The 22,887-nt window shown below is 44.2% G+C and overlaps 1 protein-coding gene across 2 annotated transcripts in view; it reads left to right on the plus strand.

The window, feature by feature from the left end:
* Positions 1 to 22,887, plus strand: part of epn3a (epsin 3a) — a 65,262-nt gene that overhangs the window by 25,609 nt on the left and 16,766 nt on the right. Inside the window, exons 7-10 of one of the 2 annotated variants that reach the window (XM_042317591.1) lie at positions 11,285 to 11,406; positions 14,213 to 14,290; positions 15,232 to 15,321; positions 21,397 to 21,483. In XM_042317591.1, the coding sequence (XP_042173525.1) occupies positions 11,285 to 11,406; positions 14,213 to 14,290; positions 15,232 to 15,321; positions 21,397 to 21,483 (377 nt within the window). The remainder of the gene's footprint in view (positions 1 to 11,284; positions 11,407 to 14,212; positions 14,291 to 15,231; positions 15,322 to 21,396; positions 21,484 to 22,887) is intronic. The other variant, XM_042317592.1, reaches the window with a different exon arrangement.

The following is a 22,887-nucleotide window of genomic DNA, read 5'->3' on the forward strand; positions in this document are numbered from 1 at the left end:
ATATTAAATAAACCAGACAGCACCATTTAAAAAAACATTTGAATTTTTAATTTTTTACAGATAGCAAGGGGCACACCAACTTTCAGAGATATTTTACAAAGGAAGCATTTGTGTTTAGTGAGTCCACCAGATCAGAGGTAGTAGGGATGACCAGGGATGTTCTCTTGATAAGTGTGTGAATTGGACCATTTTTATTTATTTTTTAACTTGGCAGGACAGTGAAGAACAAATTCTTATTTTCAATGAAAGTTGAGGAACAGTGGGTTAACTGCCTTGTTCAGGGGAAAAACTACAGATTTGTACCTTGTCAGCTCGAGGATTTCACCTTGCAACCTTTCGGTTACTAGTCCAACACTCTAACTACTAGGCCACTATCTGTCCTGCTAAGTATTCAAAATGTAATGAGTACGTTTGTGTGTCAGGGAAAATGTATGCGTAACGGATGTGAAATGGCTAGCTAGTTAGCGGTGGTGCGCGCTAATAGCGTTTCAATCGGTGACGTCACTTGCTCTGAGACCTTGAAGTAGTGGTCCACCTGGCCATGCTGCTGTTCCAGTTTCAACTGACCTGAGCCCTAGGACCATGCCCCAGGACTACCTGACATGATGACTCCTTGCTGTCCCCAGTCCACCTGGCCATGCTGCTGCTCCAGTTTCAACTTCCACCTGACTGTGCTGCTGCTCCAGTTTCAACTGTTCTGCCTTATTATTATTCGACCATGCTGGTCATTTATGAACATTTGAACATCTTGGCCATGTTCTGTTATAATCTCCACCTAGGTTTTGGCCTTTCTAGGGAGTTTTTCCTAGCCACCGTGCTTCTACACCTGCATTGCTTGCTGTTTGGGGTTTTAGGCTGGGTTTCTGTACAGCACTTTGAGATATCAGCTGATGTACGAAGGGCTATATAAATAAATTTGATTTGATTTGATTTGGTTCCCCTTGGTCTGCAAGGGCCGCGGCTTTTGTGGAGCGATGGGTAACGATGCTTCGTGGGTGACTGTTGTTGATGTGTGCAGAGGGTCACTGGTTCGCGCCCGGGTAGGGGCGAGGGGACGGAGTAAAGTTACATATGGAGTAAAAAGTACATTATTTTCTTTAGAAATGTAGTGAAGAAGTTGCCAAAAAATATAAACAGAAAAGTAAAGTACAGATACCCCCAAAAACGACTTAAGTAGAACTTTAAAGTATTTGTACATACATACATATTTGTACATTACACCACAGGAAACAACCTAGTGTGTGTATAGCTGAACAAAATTGAGATTGCTTTATTGGCATGAAATACAATTTGTAGATATTACCAAAGCAGTATAGTGGTACAGCGTTTCAGGAAACTCAATGCTATGAGGATATTGAAATCCAGTTCATTTCAGTGGTAATAATAGTACTAAATATAGTTATGGATACAGGTACAACACTACTGCTGTAGTATTGTGGAATCTTTGGTAATACTATGTATTACCAGTAAACAACAACACAGAGGATGGTTACACTGTGTATTACTAGTAAACAACAACACAGAGGATGGTTACACTGTGTATTACCAGTAAACAACAACACAGAGGATGGTTACACTGTGTATTACCAGTAAACAACAACACAGAGGATGGTTACACTATGTATTACCAGTAAACAACAACACAGAGGATGGTTACACTGTGTATTACTAGTAAACAACAACACAGAGGATGGTTACACTGTGTATTACTAGTAAACAACAACAGAGGATGGTTACACTGTGTATTACTAGTAAACAACAACACAGAGGATGGTTACACTGTGTATTACTAGTAAACAACAACAGAGGATGGTTACACTATGTATTACTAGTAAACAACAACACGGAGGATGGTTACACTGTGTATTACTAGTAAACAACAACACAGAGGATGGTTACACTATGTATTACCAGTAAACAACAACACAGAGGATGGTTACACTATGTATTACTAGTAAACAACAACACAGAGGATGGTTACACTGTGTATTACTAGTAAACAACAACAGAGGATGGTTACACTATGTATTACTAGTAAACAACAACACAGAGGATGGTTACACTGTGTATTACTAGTAAACAACAACAGAGGATGGTTACACTATTACTAGTAAACAACAACACAGAGGATGGTTACACTGTGTATTACTAGTAAACAACAACACAGAGGATGGTTACACTGTGTATTACTAGTAAACAACAACAGAGGATGGTTACACTATTACTAGTAAACAACAACATGGAGGGTGGTTACAGTATGTATTACTTATATATAATGTAAATACTTCAGGGAATTAATGGTCATGGGATGTCCCTCAGTCTATGGCAGTCATATACATATCAGGCAGTCATATTTGCATTTTTTCCCCCATCCAGATTGATTCCCAGCTTTATGTTATTAGTACATGCACAGAAGTTGGACATTGATTGAGATATTGTCTTGAACAAATCTGATCTTATTTGGGAGTATTTCTCCCAGTAGAGGAAACATCTCTGTCTCTACCTCCCCTGTCGTGCAGTGACCACTAACCTCTTCCTTCTTACTCAAGGGGATTTGGGCTGGAATGTTTTGGCTCTTCGTGTTCTTATCTTGTGACCATGACATACAGTAGATTATTCTAGAACACAGATGGCATATACACTCAGTAAGAACTCACGGTTCTTATCTTATCAACGTGTCAGTCAGTTTGTGTGTGTCTGTGTGTCTGTGTGTCTGTGTCTGTGTGTCTGTGTGTCTGTGTGTCTGTGTGTCTGTGTCTGTGTGTGTCTGTGTGTCATCAGAAAGGGACTAAAAGTTCAGTTACTTGGGTCTCCAGAGATACAGATACAGTGTTCCGTCAGCAGTGTCTGGATTCATTGTAGAGATGGCTGGTTGTGTACACAGAAATAGAGTCTATAGAACAGACGTTCCCATTCATGTCAATGATGGCATAATAGATTGTGTTTCTATAGTTGTATACCCGTGGTCATTGTCCCTCACAGGCCCTATTCAAGTAGGTGCTATTGTCCTGTTGGTCCAGGTAGCTGGACCTGGACAAGTCTCAATGAATAACTCTGCCCCAAATGGTACCCTGTTCCATAAGGGCCCTGGTCAATAGTAGTGCACTATATAGGGAATAGGGCTCTGGTCAATAGTAGTGCACTATATGGTGCCATTTGTGAAGCAGTCCATGTCTCTGTCTATTGAATCAACCTGGTTATTCCCCATTCCTACATAAAGTGTTTGTTAGTTTTCGTTACACTATCCAAGTGTGTGTGTGTGTGTGTGTGTGTGTGTGTGTGTGTGTGTGTGTGTGTGTGTGTGTGTGTGTGTGTGTGTGTGTGTGTGTGTGTGAGAGAGAGAGAGACGCTCTCTATAGCTGCATTCCTAACATTCTCCTGTTCTCTTTCACTCCAGCTGAACAGCAAACACAAAGAATGGGACACACACACACTCTCTCTACCTTTTTTCCCTGTCTCATCATGGATATCTGTATACATGGCTGTGGTGGTCACGTTTAGTTAGCTGGGACTGGGCATCATGTATTATACATGGCTGTGGTAGCCACGTTTAGCTAGCTGTGGTAGCCACGTTTAGCTAGCTGTGGTAGCCACGTTTAGCTAGCTGGGACTGGGCATCATGTATTATACATGGCTGTGCTGTGGTAGCCACGTTTAGCTAGCTGGGACTGGGCATCATGTATTATACATGGCTGTGGTAGCCACGTTTAGCTAGCTGGGACTGGGCATCATGTATTATACATGGCTGGCTGTGGTAGCCACGTTTAGCTAGCTGGGACTGGGCATCATGTATTATACATGGCTGTGGTAGCCACGTTTAGCTAGCTGTGGTAGCCACGTTTAGCTAGCTGGGACTGGGCATCATGTATTATACATGGCTGTGGTAGCCACGTTTAGCTAGCTGGGACTGGGCATCATGTATTATACATGGCTGTGGTAGCCACGTTTAGCTAGCTGGGACTGGGCATCATGTATTACCTGTTTATTCAATTGGTCCAAAACATATTATTTTAATAAACATACACTGAGTGTACAAAACATTAAGAACACCTGCTATTTCCATGACATCGACTGACCAGGTGAATCGGGGTGAAAGCTATGATCCCTTATTGATGTCACTTGTTAAATCCACTTCAATCAGTGCAGATGAAGGGGAGGAGACCTGGTTGAAGAAGGATTTTAAGCCTTGAGACAATTGAGTACTCTGTATGTATGCCATTCCGAGGGTAAATGGGCAAAAGACAAAATATTTAAGTGCCTTTGAATGGTTTATGTCAAGCAAATTCTAGACTTGACAGTTATTATATTATAGTTATATATATTATATATTATATTATAGCCATTAAAAGTTGACTAAGGCCAACGATTTGAGTTGACCACATTGTCTTTGAGTTGACCACATTGTCTTTGAGTTGACCACATTGTATTTGAGTTGACCGCATTGTCTTTGAGTTGACCACATTGTCTTTGAGTTGACCACATTGTCTTTGAGTTGACCACATTGTCTTTGAGTTGACCACATTGTCTTTGAGATGACCACATTGCCTTTGAGTTGACCACATTGTCTTTGAGTTGACCACATTGTCTTTGAGTTGACCACATTGTCTTTGAGTTGACCACATTGTCTTTGAGTTGACCACATTGTCTTTGAGTTGACCACATTGCCTTTGAGATGAACACATTGTCTTTGAGTTGACCACATTGTCTTTGAGTTGACCACATTGTCTTTGAGTTGACCACATTGCCTTTGAGTTGACCACATTGCCTTTGAGTTGACCACATTGCCTTTGAGTTGACCACATTGTCTTTGAGTTGACCACATTGTCTTTGAGTTGACCACATTGCCTTTTGAACACATTGCCTTTGAGTTGACCACATTGTCTTTGAGTTGACCACATTGCATATGTTAAGATACAATAGGGTGTGTCTAGTAGTACGATGTGATAGTGTGTGGTATAAATACTACTATTGGAATATGATACAGTAGTAAGATAATAGGAGGCAGTTATGATACAGTAGGATGTGGTGGAGTTGTTAGTAGTTTTATGATACAGTAGGATGTGGTGGAGTTGTTAGTAGTATTATGATACAGTAGGATGTGGTGGAGTTGTTGGTAGTATTATGATACAGTAGGATGTGGTGGAGTTGTTAGATAGTACAGTAGTTTTATGATACAGTAGGATGTGGTGGAGTTGTTGGATAGTACAGTAGTTTTATGATACAGTAGGAAGTGGTGGAGTTGTTAGATAGTACAGTAGTTTTATGATACAGTAGGATGTGGTAGAGTTGTTAGATAATACAGTAGTATTATGATACAGTAGGATGTGGTGTAGGTGTTAGTACAGTAGTTTTATGATACAGTAGGATGTGGTGTAGGTGTTAGTACAGTAGTTTTATGATACAGTAGGATGCGGTGGAGTTGTTAGATAGTACAGTAGGATGTGGTGGAGTTGTTAGATGATACAGTAGGATGTGGTGGAGTTGTTAGATAGTACAGTAGTTTTATGATACAGTAGGATATGGTGGAGTTGTTGGATAGTACAGTAGTAGTATGATACAGTAGGATGTGGTGGAGTTGTTAGATAGTACAGTAGTAGTATGATACAGTAGGATGTGGTGGAGTTGTTAGATAGTACAGTAGTATTATGACTCAGTAGGATGTAGTGGAGTTGTTAGTAGTTTTATGATACAGTAGGATGTGGTGGAGTTGTTAGATAGTACAGTAGTAGTATGATACAGTAGGATGTGGTGTTAGTACAGTAGTTTTATGATACAGTAGGATGTGGTGGAGTTGTTGGATAGTACAGTAGTATTATGATACAGTAGGATGTGGTGGAGTTGTTGAACAGTACAGAAGGATGGTGCAGAGACCAAAGCCAGTTGCCAGTGTAATATCATGTGTGTGGTCTCATCACCAGCTGTGTGCAGCCTCTGCACCAGCTGAGTGCGGTCTGTGCACCAGCTGTGTAAAGGTTGTGTGTGGGAAGCTAAGTAGCATGAGCATGGTTTCAGTTAGTCACACTGTGTTAATGTTATACTTCTGGTGTCTGTGGCATGTTTGATTTTCCCACACACACACCAGAGTTTTTTCTGGGTTAAAATGTGGCTTAGGCGATGGGCGTGGTGGGGGCGTGGCCACTGGTGCAGTCGCCGACTGGACATTTTAGAGACCCTCCTGTTGACCGCAATGACAAAATGTGCAGTTTTAAAGTTCATTTCATTCAAATCTACATATTTTCGCAATGGCTTATGCTATCTGAGTGACTCAAACATTATAACAGAATCAATGGGGGCCCCATGCCATGACAAACATACTCCTGAATGCAGAATAATAATAATAAAATTAAGTATTCTCCCTGACTTTCTAGTTTTAATATTTTGGTGATTGTTATTTAAAAATGTATAGGTCCGTTATCTTTTCTACAAACTTTATATGTGGTTTTAGTTATTTAAGTTTAGACTGAAAACTTTTTTTACATCCTGAGAAAAATGTAAAAAAATATATGTATGTACACTACCGTTCAAATGTTTGGGGTCACTTAGAAATGTCCTTGTTTTTGCAAAACACCAGTCTCAACAGTGAAGAGGCGACTCCGGGATGCTGGCCTTCTAGGCAGAGTTGCAAAAGAAAAAGCCATATCTCAGACTGGCCAATGAAAATAAAAGATTAAGATGGGCAAAAGAACACAGACACTGGACAGAGGAACTCTGCCTAGAAGGCCAGCATCCCGGAGTCGCCTCTTCACTGTTGACTTTGAGACTGGTGTTTTGCGGGTATTATTTAATGAAGCTGCCATTTGAGGACTTGTCCAATCTGCCATTTGAGGACTTGTCCAATCTGTTTCTCAAACTAGAAACTCTAATGTACTTGTCCTCTTGCTCAGTTGTGCACCGGGGCCTCCCACTCCTCTTTCTATTCTGGTTAGGGCCAGTTTGCGCTGTTCTGTGAAGGGAGTAGTACACAGCGTTGTACGAGATCTTCAGTTTCTTGCAAATTTCTCACATGGAATAGACTTCTATTCTCAGAACAAGAATAGACTGACGAGTTTCAGAATAAAGTCTTTGTTTCTGGCCCTTTTGAGCCTGTAATCGAACCCACAAATGCTGATGCTCCAGATATTCAACTAGTCTAAAGAAGGCCAGTTTTATTGCTTCTTTAATCAGAACAATAGTTTTCAGTTGCGCTAACATAATTGCTAAAGGGTTTTCTAATGATCAACTAGCCTTTTAAAATGCTAAACTTGGATGAGCTAACACAACGTGCCATTGGAACACAGGAGTGATGGTTGCTGATAATGGGCCTCTGTAGTCTGTACACCTATGTAGATATTCCATAAAAAATCTGCCATTTCCAGCTACAATAGTCATTTACAACATTAAAAATGTTTACACTATTTCTGATCAAATTAATGTTATTTTAATTGACAAAATGTGCTTTTCTTTAAAAAACAAGGACATTTCTAAGTGACCCCAAACTTTTGAACGGTAGTGTATATATACAGTACCAGTCAAAAGTTTGGACACACCTACTCATCTTTATTTTTACTATTTTCTACGTTGTAGAATAATAGTGAAGACGTCAAACCTATGAAATAACACATATCGAATCATGCAGTAACCAATTGCTGCAAAGAAACCACTACTAAAGGACACCAATAAGAAGAAGAGACTTGCTTGGGCCAAAAAACGCGAGCAATGGACATTAGACCGGTGGAAATCTGTCCTTTGGTCTGATGAGTCCAAATTTGCGATTTATGGTTCCAACCACCGTGTCTTTGTGAGATGCAGAGTAGGTGAACGGATGATCTCCTCATGTGTCGTTCCAAACGTGAAGCAAGGAGGAGGAGGTGTGATGGTGTGGTGGTGCTGGTGACACTGTATGTGATTTATTTAGAATTCAAGGCACACTTAACCAGCATGGCTACCACAGCATTCTGCAGCGATACGCCATCACATCTGGTTTGCACTTAGTGGGACTATCATTTGTTCTTCAACAGGACAATGTAAGGGCTATTTGACTAAGAAGGAGAGTGATGGAGGGCTGCATCAGATGACCTGGCCTCCACAATCCCCCAAACTCAACCCAATTGAGATGGTTTGGGATGAGTTGGACCGCAGAGTGAAGGAAAAGCAGCCAACAAGTGCTCAGCATATGTGGGAACTCCTTCAAGACTGTTGGAAAAGCATTCCAGTTGACTACCTCATGAAGATAGTTGAGAGAATGCCAAGAATGTGCAAAGCTGTCTTCAAGGCAAATGGTGGCTATTTGAAGAATCTCAAATATTAAATTGATTTGTTTAACACTATTTTGGTTACTACATGATTCCATATGTGTTATTTCATTGTTTTAATGTCGTCACTATTATTCTACAATGTAGAAAATAGTAATAATAAAGACAAACCCTTGAATGAGTAGGTGTTTCCAAACTTTTGACTGGTACTATACAGTGGGGCAAAAAAGTATTTAGTCAGCCACCAATTGTGCAAGTTCTCCCACTTAAAAAGACGAGAGAGGCCTGTAATTATCATCATAGGTACACTTCAACCATAGTTACAGACCAAATGAGAAAAAAAATCCAGAAAATCACATTGTAGGATTTTTAATGAATTTATTTGCAAATTATGGTGGAAAATAAGTATTTGGTCAATAACAAAAGTTTATCTCAATACTTTGTTATATACCCTTTGTTGGCAATGACAGAGGTCAAACGTTTTCTGTAAGTCTTCACAAGGTTTTCACACACTGTTGCTGGTATTTTGGCCCATTCCTCCATGCAGATCTCCTCTAGAGCAGTGATGTTTTGGGGCTGTTGAAGGGCAACACGGACTTCCCCCCCACACACCCCCCCACACACTCGCACACGCACACACTTATTTTTTTAAATATTACTGTCATACTTTTTATACTACTACATACTTTTTATACTACTACATACTTTTTATTGTACTACATACTTTGGAGATAATTACTGTGAAATGATTCAGACTACGTCCATATTGACATATTCCATAATATGCATCAGTCACTCTGGCCTGATTCCTGCTCCATTTCAGCATTGTTACAGAAGGATAGTCTGGTCAATGACGGTGGAGGACATACTATGTGTCCTGGATTGATGATCTTTGAGTCTGTCTGTCCTGTCTGTCGTTGCAGGTTTAGATGGACCTGATGGATGGGCTGGGGCTGGGTGGTTGAGTGGGGGTCAGAGGGTTGGCCTGGCACTGTGGCAGTAGCTCCCTGTCCCGTCCCAGACAGACCTGGGTTCAAATACAATTTGAAAATCATTTCAAACTACTTTGTCTGTGCTTTGATTGAGCGTGTCTGGCGTAACGGAACCCATAGAAGAGATCCCGCCCACCTGGCACTGCAGGCAGGCTAAAGCAAACGCTCGCAATATTTGAGAAGATATGGAATAGTATTTGAACCCAGGTCCCAGCCGGCCCAGCCAGACGACAGTCCAGCCCAGGCAGGCCACATTGAGAGGCGGTGTACTGGAAGTGATTGGGGTTCAGCAGAGATAGACTGGACCGTGCCAATGGCCTCGTTCCAAATCACACTATTATTGCCTTTTATAGGGGCTCTGGTGAAAAGTAGTGCACTACATCGGGAATAGGGTGCCATTTGGGATGTATATACAGTACTGCCCCCCTCCTTCCCTCCACAGCCCCCCCTCCCTTACAGCCATGATCCCCCTCCCTTACAGCCATGACCCCCACCCACACCTTACAGCCATGACCCCCTACTTCCCATTCTGTCATGACCCCCTTACAGCCATGACCCCACCCCCTTACAGCCATGACCCCACCCCCTTACAGCCATGACCCCACCCCCTTACAGCCATAACCCCCCACACTTAGAGTCATGACACCACCCCCTTATAGCCATGACCCTACCCCCTTACAGCCATGACACCACCCCCTTATAGCCATGACCCTACCCCCTTACAGCCATGACACCACCCCCTTACAGCCATGAACCCACCCCCTTACAGCCATGACCCCCTCCCCTTACAGCCATGACCCCACCCCCTTACAGTCATGACACCACCCCCTTAAAGCCATGACCCCACCCCCTTACAGCCATGACCCCACCCCTTACAGCCATGACCCCACCCCTTACAGCCATGACCCCCTTACAGCCATGACCTCCCCTCCCCTTATAGCCATGACCTCCCCTTGCCTTATAGCCATGACCCCACCCCCTTACAGCCATGACCTCCCCTCCCCTAATAGCCATAACCCCCCACCCTTACAGCCATGGCCCCCACTACCCCTCTACTTATCTACCTCCATTACCTCTCTACCTTCACAACCCATCTACTCCTCTGCCCCTGCCACCTCCTCTACCCCCCTACCCATCTATCCCCTCTACATATCTACCTCCACTACCCCTCTATCCTCACTACCCACCTACTCCTCCACCCCCAGTACACCTTCTACCCCCTCGACCCTCTACTCATCTACCTCCTCTGCCTCCTCTACTCATCAACCTCCTTTACTTGGGGGGGGTGCAGCTAGCCTAGTGGTTAGAGCGTCGGACTAGTAACCGAAAGGTTGCAAGATTGAATCCCCGAACTGACAAGGTAAAAGATCTGTGGTTCTGCCCCTGAACAAGGCAGTTAACACACTGTTCCCTGGTAGGCCGTCGTTGAAAATAAGAATTTGTTCTTAAGTGACTTGCCAAGTTAAAGGTAAAATCTAATTAAAATGAATAAATACCTCCTTTACCTACTCCACAAAAGCCACCATTGTTCCTAGTGCAGGAGGCAGAGAGCAGCAGTTAGGATCCGTCCCTAATGGCCCCCTATTCCCAATATAGTGCACTACTTAGGACCAGGGTCCATAGTCAAAAGTAGTGCACTAAATAGACAATAGGGGGCCATTTGGGGTGCAGTCTTGCAGACCAAGGCAGAGCATGCCATGCCAACACAGGCCTGCTGGAATAACACAACACACAGTGGTTGGACAGCAGACTTAACATGCAAACCCAGCTCTCTCCACTAAAACTCTGCTCTTAAAAATCACACACTCTCTCTCCTCTGCCACCTGCCCCTCTCTCCCTCTCCTCCTCTTTCTCTCCCCCACCTCCCCCTCCTCCCTCTCAATCTCTTTCTCCCTCCCTCTCTTTCTCTACCTCTCCTCCTCTTTCTCCCCCACCTCTCCCTCCTCCCTCTCAATCTCTTTCTCCCTCCCTCTCTTTCTCTCTACCTCTCCTCTGCCACCTCCCTCCTCTTTCTCTCTCTCTCTTTCTCCACTCCCTCTTTCCTCCTCTTCCTCCTCCCAGCCACCTCTTCCTCTCCTCGCCGTGCCGCATCAGACATGGAGCAGGCCCGCCCACAGACCAGCGGGGAGGAGGAGCTACAACTGCAGCTGGCTCTGGCCATGAGCCGAGAGGAGAGTGAAAAGGTAACACACTCACACACACAGTACACACACACACACACACACACACACACACACACACACACACACACACACACACACACACACACACACACACACACACACACACACACACACACACACACACACACACACACACACACACACACACACACACACACACACACACACACTGAACAAGAGGCACTGACACACTCTGACTACATGCAGTGTGAGAATGTTATGAACGTGGCTGCCTCCCTCCCACTCATACACACTCCCCTGCAGAGCTCAAATCGCTCTCTCTCTCTCTCTCTCTCTCTCTCTCTCTGTCCTCTGAGTGTCATCCATTTCACTGAGCCTTAAATAGAAACCAATATCACCCCTCTCTCCTTGTGATGCGATCTATAACACCTGGCCAATCAAAGACACTGATACTCAGAGTTGGCCGCCGACCTGGCCAATGACAGAGTGCGATGCTGCAGAGTGATCCGCCGGCAGCTGTGCTGAGTGAATGAGTGACTGGACTGGACGGAGCTATTGATCCATAGCCTAGCCTGGTATTGATCCACTGTTAGCTAGCCTGGTATTGATCCACTGTTAGCTAGCCTGGTATTGATCCACTGTTAGCTAGCCTGGTATTGATGGCACTGTTAGCTAGCCTGGTATTGATCCACTGTTAGCTAGCCTGGTATTGATCCACTGTTAGCTAGCCTGGTATTGATGGCACTGAATGGCCTCTGTGTCTCTGTGTTGTTAGATGGTGCATTCTGCACCAAGGCCTGGGACTGAAAAACACTTAGCTCCTTTTATAAAACACACACAATATCTTAGGTCCTTTTGTAAAACACCACAATATCTTAGGTCCTTTTGTTCAACACCACAATATCTTAGGTCCTTTTATAAAACACTACAATATCTTAGGTCCTTTTGTAAAACACTACAATATCTTAGGTCCTTTTGTAAAACACTACAATATCTTAGGTCCTTTTGTAAAACACTACAATATCTTAGGTCCTTTTGTTCAACACCACAATATCTTAGGTCCTTTTGTAAAACACTACAATATCTTAGGTCCTTTTGTAAAACACTACAATATCTTAGGTCCTTTTGTTCAACACCACAATATCTTAGGTCCTTTTGTAAAACACTACAATATCTTAGGTCCTTTTGTTCAACACTACAATATCTTAGGTCCTTTTGTTCAACACTACAATATCTTAGGTCCAATATCTTAGGTCCTTTTAAAACACTACAATATCTTAGGTCCTTTTGTTCAACACCACAATATCTTAGGTCCTTTTATAAAACACTACAATATCTTAGGTCCTTTTGTTCAACACCACAATATCTTAGGTCCTTTTGTTCAACACTACAATATCTTAGGTCCTTTTGTTCAACACCACAATATCTTAGGTCCTTTTATAAAACACTACAATATCTTAGGTCCTTTTGTTCAACACTACAATATCTTAGGTCCTTTTGTTCAACACCACAATATCTTAGGTCCTTTTGTTCAACACCACAATATCTTAGGTCCTTTTGTAAAACACACTACAATATCTTAGGTCCTTTTGTTCAACACCACAATATCTTAGGTCCTTTTGTTCAACACTACAATATCTTAGGTCCTTTTGTTCAACACTACAATATCTTAGGTCCTTTTATAAAACACTACAATATCTTAGGTCCTTTTGTTCAACACTACAATATCTTAGGTCCTTTTATAAAACACTACAATATCTTAGGTCCTTTTGTTCAACACCACAATATCTTAGGTCCTTTTGTTCAACACCACAATATCTTAGGTCCTTTTATAAAACACTACAATATCTTAGGTCCTTTTATAAAACACTACAATATCTTAGGTCCTTTTGTTCAACACTACAATATCTTAGGTCCTTTTATAAAACACTACAATATCTTAGGTCCTTTTATAAAACACACACAATATCTTAGGTCCTTTTGTAAAACACACACAATATCTTAGGTCCTTTTGTTCAACACACAATATCTTAGGTCCTTTTATAAAACACTACAATATCTTAGGTCCTTTTATAAAACACTACAATATCTTAGGTCCTTTCATAAAACACTACAATATCTTAGGTCCTTTTGTTCAACACCACAATATCTTAGGTCCTTTTATAAAACACTACAATATCTTAGGTCCTTTTATAAAACACTACAATATCTTAGGTCCTTTTGTAAAACACTACAATATCTTAGGTCCTTTTATAAAACACTACAATATCTTAGGTCCTTTTGTTCAACACCTATTGGTCAACTTTTACAGACTTTCAATTTCCAGTTGTTAGTCCAACTCCTAACCCAGAGCTTATTGATCTACTGGCTGTCGAGAGACAAATGATTTCAGGTGTTCTTTTCTACCCGTTAGTTAATTCATCATTGTCATTTATGTGCCGGAGTCACCTGGTGTCCCTGATCCCTGACTAGAAACACATGAAAAGTAGAAGTGTTTCGAGGTCATTTATGTGCCGGAGTCACCTGGTGTCCCTGATCCCTGACTAGAAACACATGAAAAGTAGAAGTGTTTTGAGGTCATTTATGTGCCGGAGTCACCTGGTGTCCCTGATCCCTGACTAGAAACACATGAAAAGTAGAAGTGTTTTGAGGTCATTTATGTGCCGGAGTCACCTGGTGTCCCTGATCCCTGACTAGAAACACATGAAAAGTAGAAGTGTTTCGAGGTCATTTATGTGCCGGAGTCACCTGGTGTCCCTGATCCCTGACTAGAAACACATGAAAAGTAGAAGTGTTTTGAGTGCAGTCAGCCCTGCTAATAACACCACCCCCTTTAACACTCCAGCCTGCTCCCCCGGTGGACACTGATGAACAGACTCAGCTCCAGATCGCCCTGAGCCTCAGCAAGGAGGAAGCTCAGAAGGTACTGCTGAGATGTAGCCCCTCGAGCCCCCTGCATCCTCATACCCTAAACTAGGGTTGTAAAAATCCAGAAACATTCCCCAAAATTCCCAGGTTTCCCATAAATCCTGTTTGGAGATCTCTCTCCCTCCTGATTCTGGGAATCCTTCAACTGGGATTTCTGGGAAATTAGGGAATTTCAGGAAGGTTACGAGAATTTTGCAATGCTAAACCCTAACCAAACCATTCTACCTCCTGCTGCTGCAAGCTCTCTCTCTGTCTCTCTCTCTCTCTCTCTCTCTCTCTCTCTCTCTCTCTCTCTCTCTCTCTCTCTCTCTCTCTCTCTCTCTCTCTCTCTGTCTCTCTCTCTCTGTCTCTCTCTCTGTCTCTCTCTCTCTCTCTCTCTCTCTCTCTCTCTCTCTCTGTCTGTCTCTCTGTCTCTCTCTCTCTCTCTCTCTCTCTCTCTCTCTCTGTCTCTGTCTCTCTCTCTCTCTCTTTCTTAGACCTGTGGGTCAAATTAACTTTGACCCTGGTTCCTGAACAGCAGAGCAGCCTGCTGTACTGCACCTTTTCTCTCGTCACAGATGGGATAAGGCTGCATCCTTCTGTTTCCACTAACCAATAGCACCATCTCCCTCTCTCTTTAGACCAATGGTATGAGATCCCGCCCTCTGACCTCTTCTGGTGTACACGCCAATCCCTGTCTTGGGGAGGGTCAAAGAGGGCTTGCCTTCCATGCAATGTATCAACAATGGTGGCGTTCCAGGTCATCTATTTTGCACATCTCAGCAACCACATGATGTGATACAGCGTTCTACTGAGATTCGCAGTGCGTCTGTAAAAAAGACAACCTGGAACCGCACCAATGTGAATATCAAGACAGGTTAGGAAGTGTTTTTATTTATCCACCAACGACTGATTTGTATTTCCCCTCCTCCACTCCACCGATTGGCTCCCTTATAGCCGGCCTCGCCTCCTCCGGTTGCCTTGGATATGGATGAAGAGAGACAGCTCCAGATCGCCCTGAGCCTGAGCAAAGAGGAGCACCAGCAGGTAGTGCCCCCAGTAGTGCCCCTAGTCATGTCCCAGATGGCATCCTAGTCACTATGTAGTGCACTGCGCTATAGTGGCCTGATAGAACCGGCCTGATCTCGCCAACTCACATTATGGCGGAGTGAGACAGAAACTCAGACTGCTTGACCAGACTAGCCACATAGGTCTCTGGCCCAAAGTAGTGCACTACATAGGGACTAGGTTTGGCCCACTGAGAGGTGTTCTCTCCCCCTGAGCCCCCTGTGTCTTTAAGCCTTCGGGTCCTTCAGCTCTGCTCAACACCTCTCTGTCTTCCTTTCCTTCTGTCTGTCTGGCTGCTCATCACCGTGTCAATGTTTTACCCTCTAGACTGGGAACTCACTCTGCTTCTCTAGACTGGGAACTCACTCTGTTTCTCTAGACTGGGAACTCACTCTGTTTCTCTAGACTGGGAACTCACTCTGTTTCTCTAGACTGGGAACTCACTCTGCTTCTCTAGACTGGGAACTCACTCTGTTTCTCTAGACTGGGAACTCACTCTGCTTCTCTAAACTGGGAACTCACTCTGTTTCTCTTGACTGGGAACTCACTCTGTTTCTCTATACTGGGAACTCACTCTGTTTCTCTAGACTGGGAACTCACTCTGTTTCTCTAGACTGGGAACTCACTCTGTTTCTCTTGACTGGGAACTCTGTTTCTAGACTGGGAACTCACTCTGTTTCTCTTGACTTGGGAACTCACTCTGTTTCTCTTGACTGGGAACTCACTCTGATTCTATTGACTGGGTACTCACTCTGTTTCTCTTGACTGGGAACTCACTCTGTTTCTCTTGACTGGGAACTCACTCTGTTTCTCTAGACTGGGAACTCACTCTGTTTCTCTAGACTGGGAACTCACTCTGTTTCTCTTGACAGGGAACTCACTCTGTTTCTCTTGACTGGGAACTCACTCTGTTTCTCTAGACTGGGAACTCACTCTGTTCCTCTAGACTGGGAACTCACTCTGTTTCTCTTGACTGGGAACTCACTCTGTTTCTCTTGACTGGGAACTCACTCTGTTTCTCTTGACTGGGAACTCACTCTGCTTCTCTTGACAGGGAACTCACTCTGCTTCTATTGACTGGGAACTCACTCTGTTTCTCTTGACTGGGAACTCACTCTGTTTCTCTAGACTGGTAACTCTGTCTCTACCCCCCCTCTCTCTCTCTACCCCCCTCTCTCTCTCTACCCCCCTCTCTGTCTCTACCCCCCTCTCTGTCTCTACCCCCTCTCTCTGTCTCTATCCCCCCTCTCTGTCTCTACCCCCTCTCTCTGTCTCTACCCTCCCTCTCTGTCTCTCTCTACCCCCTCTCTCTGTCTCTACCCCCCCTCTCTGTCTCTCTCTCTACCCCCATTCTCTCTCTCTCTACCCCCCTCTCTCTCTCTCTACCCCCCTCTCTCTGTCTCTACCCCCCTCTCTCTGTCTCTACCCCCCTCTCTCTCTCTACCCCCTTCTCTCCCTCTCTACCCCCCTCTCTGTCTCTACCCCCCCCGCTCTGCCTCTACCCCCCTCTCTGTCTCTACCCCCTTCTCTCTCTCTCTACCCCCCTCTCTCTACCCCCCTCTCTGTCTCTACCCCCCCCTCTCTCTGTCTCTCTCTACCCCTTCTCTCTCTCTCCCCCCCTCTCTCTATCTCTACCCCCTCTCTCTCTCACCCCTTCTCTCTCCACCCCCTCTCTCTCTATCTAACCTCCCCCCTCCCTCCCCTCTCTCTGCCAGGGTGGCACAATGGAAGCAGTTACTCACTGAGTGACTGGTGCTCTCCTCTCTTCTCTGACCGGAGTAGACTCTCTCTCTGATGTCTTGTCTTCCTTCTCACATGTCTTGTCCAGCTTCTAGACATGTGTTGTTGTTGTTGTGTGACCCGTGTATGTGTTGTGTCTATGTGTATGTGTTGTGTCTATGTGTATGTGTTGTGTCTATGCGTATGTCTGACTATGTGTGGAGTCAGTATGTGTGTGGAGTCAGTGTGTGTGGAGTCAGTATGTGTGGAGTCAGTATGTGGGAGTCAGTATGTGTGGAGTCAGTATGTGGGAGTCAGTATGTGGGAGTCAGTGTGTGTGGGAGTCAGTATGTGTGGAGTCAGTATGTGTGAGTCAGTATGTGTGTGGAGTCAGTATGTGGGAGTCAGTATGTGTGGAGTCAGTATGTGGGAGTCAGTATGTGGGAGTCAGTATGTGGGAGTCAGTATGTGGGAGTCAGTGTGTGTGGGAGTCAGTGGAGTCAGTATGTGGGAGTCAGTATGTGGGAGTCAGTATGTGGGAGTCAGTATGTGGGAGTCAGTATGTGGGAGTCAGTATGTGGGAGTCAGGAGTCAGTGTGTGGGAGTCAGTATGTTGGAGTCAGTATGTGGGAGTCAGTATGTGTGGAGTGTGGGAGTCAGTATGTGGGAGTCAGTATGTGGGAGTCAGTATGTGTAGTCAGTATGTGTGGGAGTCAGTATGTGTGGGAGTGTGTGTGTGTGGGAGTCAGTATGTGTGGGAGTCAGTATGTGTGGGAGTGTGTGGGAGTCAGTATGTGTGGGAGTCAGTGTGTGTGGGAGTCAGTATGTGTGGGAGTCAGTGTGTGTGGGAGTCAGTATGTGTGGGAGTCAGTATGTGTGGAGTCAGTATGTGGGAGTCAGTTGTGTGGAGTCAGTATGTGTGGGAGTCAGTATGTGTGGGAGTCAGTATGTGTGGGAGTCAGTATGTGTGGGAGTCAGTATGTGGGAGTCAGTATGTGTGGGAGAGTATGTGTGGGAGTCAGTATGTGGGAGTCAGTATGTGGGAGTCAGTATGTGGGAGTCAGTCAGTGTGTGGGAGTCAGTATGTGTGGGAGTCAGTATGTGTGGGAGTCAGTATGTGTGGGAGTCAGTATGTGTGGGAGTCAGTAGTGTGTGTGGGAGTCAGTATGTGGGAGTCAGTGTGTGTGGGAGTCAGTATGTGGGAGAGTCAGTATGTGGGAGTCAGTATGGGAGTGTGGGAGTCAGTATGTGGGAGTCAGTATGTGGGAGTCAGTATGTGGGAGTCAGTATGTGGGAGTCAGTATGTGGGAGTCAGTATGTGGGAGTCAGTATGTGGGAGTCAGTATGGGAGTCAGTATGTGGGAGTCAGTGTGTGGGAGTCAGTATGTGGGAGTCAGTAGTGGGAGTCAGTATGTGGGAGTCAGTATGTGGGAGTCAGTATGTGGGAGTCAGTATGTGGGAGTCAGTGTGTGTGGGAGTCAGTATGTGGGAGTCAGTATGTGGGAGTCAGTATGTGGGAGTCAGTATGTGGGAGTCAGTGTGTGAGTCAGTGTGTGGGAGTCAGTATGTGTGGGAGTCAGTATGTGGGAGTCAGTATGTGGGAGTCAGTATGTGGGAGTCAGTATGTGGGAGTCAGTATGTGGGAGTCAGTATGTGGGAGTCAGTATGTGTGGGAGTCAGTATGTGTGGAGTCAGTTTGTGTGGGAGTCAGTATGTGGGAGTCAGTATGTGGGAGTCAGTGTGTGTGGGAGTCAGTATGTGTGGGAGTCAGTATGTGGGAGTCAGTATGTGGGAGTCAGTGTGTGTGGGAGTCAGTATGTGGGAGTCAGTATGTGGGAGTCAGTATGTGGGAGTCAGTGTGTGTGGGAGTCAGTATGTGTGGGAGTCAGTATGTGGGAGTCAGTATGTGTGGGAGTCAGTATGTGGGAGTCAGTATGTGGGAGTCAGTATGTGGGAGTCAGTATGTGTGGGGTCTAGTAGTCTGTATTGTTGTGGTCTAGTAGTCTGTGTTGTTGTGGTCTAGTAGTCTGTATTGTTGTGGTCTAGTAGTCTGTATTGTTGTGGTCTAGTAGTCTGTATTGTTGTGGTCTAGTAGTCTGTGTTGTTGTGGTCTAGTAGTCTGTGTTGTTGTGGTCTAGTAGTCTGTATTGTTGTGGTCTAGTAGTCTGTGTTGTTGTGGTCTAGTAGTCTGTATTGTTGTGGTCTAGTAGTCTGTGTTGTTGTGGTTTAGTAGTCTGTGTTGTTGTGGTCTAGTAGTCTGTATTGTTGTGGTTTAGTAGTCTGTGTTGTTGTGGTCTAGTAGTCTGTGTTGTTGTGGTCTAGTAGTCTGTGTTGTTGTGGTCTATTAGTCTGTGTTGTTGTGGTCTGTATTGTTGTGGTCTATTAGTCTGTGTTGTTGTGGTCTAGTAGTCTGTGTTGTTGTGGTCTAGTAGTCTGTGTTGTTGTGGTCTATTAGTCTGTGTTGTTGTGGTCTGTGTTGTTGTGGTCTATTAGTCTGTGTTGTTGTGGTCTATTAGTCTGTGTTGTTGTGGTCTAGTAGTCTGTGTTGTTGTGGTCTAGTAGTCTGTGTTGTTGTGGTCTAGTCTGTGTTGTTGTAGTCTGTGTTGTTGTGGTCTAGTAGTCTGTGTTGTTGTGGTCTAGTGTTGTTGTGGTCTTGTAGTCTGTGTTGTTGTGGTCTAGTAGTCTGTGTTGTTGTGGTCTAGTAGTCTGTATTGTTGTGGTCTAGTAGTCTGTGTTGTTGTGGTCTAGTAGTCTGTGTTGTTGTGGTCTAGTAGTCTGTATTGTTGTGGTCTAGTAGTCTGTATTGTTGTGGTCTAGTAGTCTGTGTTGTTGTGGTCTAGTAGTCTGTGTTGTTGTGGTCTAGTAGTCTGTGTTGTTGTGGTCTAGTAGTCTGTGTTGTTGTGGTCTATTAGTCTGTGTTGTTGTGGTCTGTATTGTTGTGGTCTATTAGTCTGTGTTGTTGTGGTCTAGTAGTCTGTGTTGTTGTGGTCTAGTAGTCTGTGTTGTTGTGGTCTAGTAGTCTGTGTTGTTGTGGTCTAGTAGTCTGTGTTGTTGTGGTCTAGTAGTCTGTGTTGTTGTGGTCTAGTAGTCTGTGTTGTTGTGGTCTTGTAGTCTGTGTTGTTGTGGTCTAGTAGTCTGTGTTGTTGTGGTCTAGTAGTCTGTGTTGTTGTGGTTTAGTAGTCTGTGTTGTTGTGGTTTAGTAGTCTGTGTTGTTGTGGTTTAGTAGTCTGTGTTGTTGTGGTTAGTAGTCTGTGTTGTTGTGGTCTAGTAGTCTGTGTTGTTGTGGTCTAGTAGTCTGTGTTGTTGTAGTCTGTGTTGTTGTGGTAGTCTGTTGTGGTCTGTGTTGTTGTGGTCTAGTTGTCTGTGTTGTTGTGGTCTAGTAGTCTGTGTTGTTGTGGTCTGTGTTGTTGTGGTCTAGTAGTCTGTGTTGTTGTGGTCTAGTAGTCTGTATTGTTGTGGTCTAGTAGTCTGTGTTGTTGTGGTCTAGTAGTCTGTGTTGTTGTCTAACCACGCATTTCTCTGAGTTAGTACTACTGTAGACCAGGGCCCTATTCCCTATATAGTGCACTACTTTAGACCAGAGCCCTATTCCCTATATAGTGCACTACTTTAGACCAGGGCCCTATTCCCTATATAGTGCACTACTTTAGACCAGGGTCCTATTCCCTACATAGTGCACTACTTTAGACCAGGGCCCTATTCCCTACATAGTGCACTACTGTAGACCAGAGCCCTATTCCCTATATAGTGCAGAACTTTAGACCAGGGCCCTATTCCCTACATAGTGCACTACTTTAGACCAGGGCCCTATTCCCTACATAGTGCACTACTGTAGACCAGAGCCCTATTCCCTATAAAGTGTACTACTTTAGACCAGAGCCCTATTCCCTACATAGTGCACTACTGTAGACCAGAGCCCTATTCCCTATATAGTGCACTACTGTAGACCAGGGCCCTATTCCCTACATAGTGCACTACTGTAGACCAGAGCCCTATTCCCTATATAGGGCCCTACTTTAGACCAGAGCCCTATTCCCTCTATAGTGCACTACTTTAGACCAGGGCCCTATTCCCTACATAGTGCACTACTGTAGACCAGAGCCCTATTCCCTATATAGTGCACTACTTTAGACCAGAGCCCTATTCCCTATATAGTGCACTACTTTAGACCAGGGCCCTATTCCCTATATAGTGCACTACTTTAGACCCATAATGCACTGCATATGGAAATAGGGGGCCATTTGGTAGACAGCAAGTGTGTGTTAGTGAATCAGTGAGCTTGTCTCCGAGCCATGTCATGCCTAACAGCTTCCATGTGTCTGTGTGTGTTGCCAGGAGCAACGGAGTCGCCAAGGAGACGAGTCGTTGCTCCAAAAAGCTCTGGAGGAGAGTAAACGAGAGGCGGCGTCTGGTGGAATTGGGGTAGGAACAGTTACCACACCATACGACTCTATGTAACCTACAGTATATAACAGTTACCACACCATCTAACCTACAGTATATAACAGTTACCACACCACTCTATATAACCTACAGTATATAACAGTTACCACACCATACGACTCTATATAACCTACAGTATATAACAGTTACCACACCATCTAACCTACAGTATATAACAGTTACCACTCTATATAACCTACAGTATATAACAGTTACCACACCATCTAACCTACAGTATATAACAGTTACCACTCTATATAACCTACAGTATATAACAGTTACCACACCATCTAACCTACAGTATATAACAGTTACCACACCATCTAACCTACAGTATATAACAGTTACCACACCATCTAACCTACAGTATATAACAGTTACCACACCATACTACTCTATATAACCTACAGTATATAACAGTTACCACTCTATATAACCTACAGTATATAACAGTTACCACACCATACGACTCTATATAACCTACAGTATATAACAGTTACCACACCATCTAACCTACAGTATATAACAGTTACCACACCATCTAACCTACAGTATATAACAGTTACCACACCATCTAACCTACAGTATATAACAGTTACCACACCATCTAACCTACAGTATATAACAGTTACCACACCATCTAACCTACAGTATATAACAGTTACCATACCACTCTCTAACCTACAGTAGTTTGACAGGTGCGTTGTTGGAGGTGTAGTCATTGGTGTAGAGTGAGTTCAGTAGAGGTGAGACCACGTCCTTGCGGTGCTCCAGGTGCCGAGGGATAAAGAGTCTGAAAGGTGTTTTCCCAGCTTCACGTGTTGTGTCCTGTTGGTCAGGAAGTCAGTGATCCACTGGCAGATGCAGCTGGACACGTTCAGCTGGGAGAGTCTATCTTGTAGCAGTTCTGGGATATTGGCATTCAACGCAAAGCTAAAGTCCACAAACAATATCCTCACAAAGGTGTTTGAGGATGTAGTGTAGGCCCATGTTCACAGCGTGGACCACAGACCTGTTAGCTCTGTAGGTGGACTGTAGTGGGTCGAGGTGATGGTTTAGAGATGGGACAGTACCTGTTAGCTCAGGTGGACCACACCATCGAGGTATGGTTTAGAGATGGGACAGTTACCACCTATTAACCTACAGTAGGTGGATAACAGTTACCGCGGTGATGGTTTACAGTATATAACAGTTACCCATTAGCTAACCTACAGGTGTATATGTAGTTACCACACCGGTGATGGTTTACAGTATATAACAGTTACCACTCTATATAACCTACAGTATATAACAGTTACACACCATGTAACCTACAGTATATAACAGTTACCACACCATCTATGGTTTAGAGATGGGACAGTACCTGTTATAGGTAACTGTAGT

This window comes from Oncorhynchus tshawytscha, unplaced genomic scaffold (assembly GCF_018296145.1).
Source record: "Oncorhynchus tshawytscha isolate Ot180627B unplaced genomic scaffold, Otsh_v2.0 Un_contig_956_pilon_pilon, whole genome shotgun sequence".
NCBI lineage: Eukaryota > Metazoa > Chordata > Actinopteri > Salmoniformes > Salmonidae > Oncorhynchus > Oncorhynchus tshawytscha.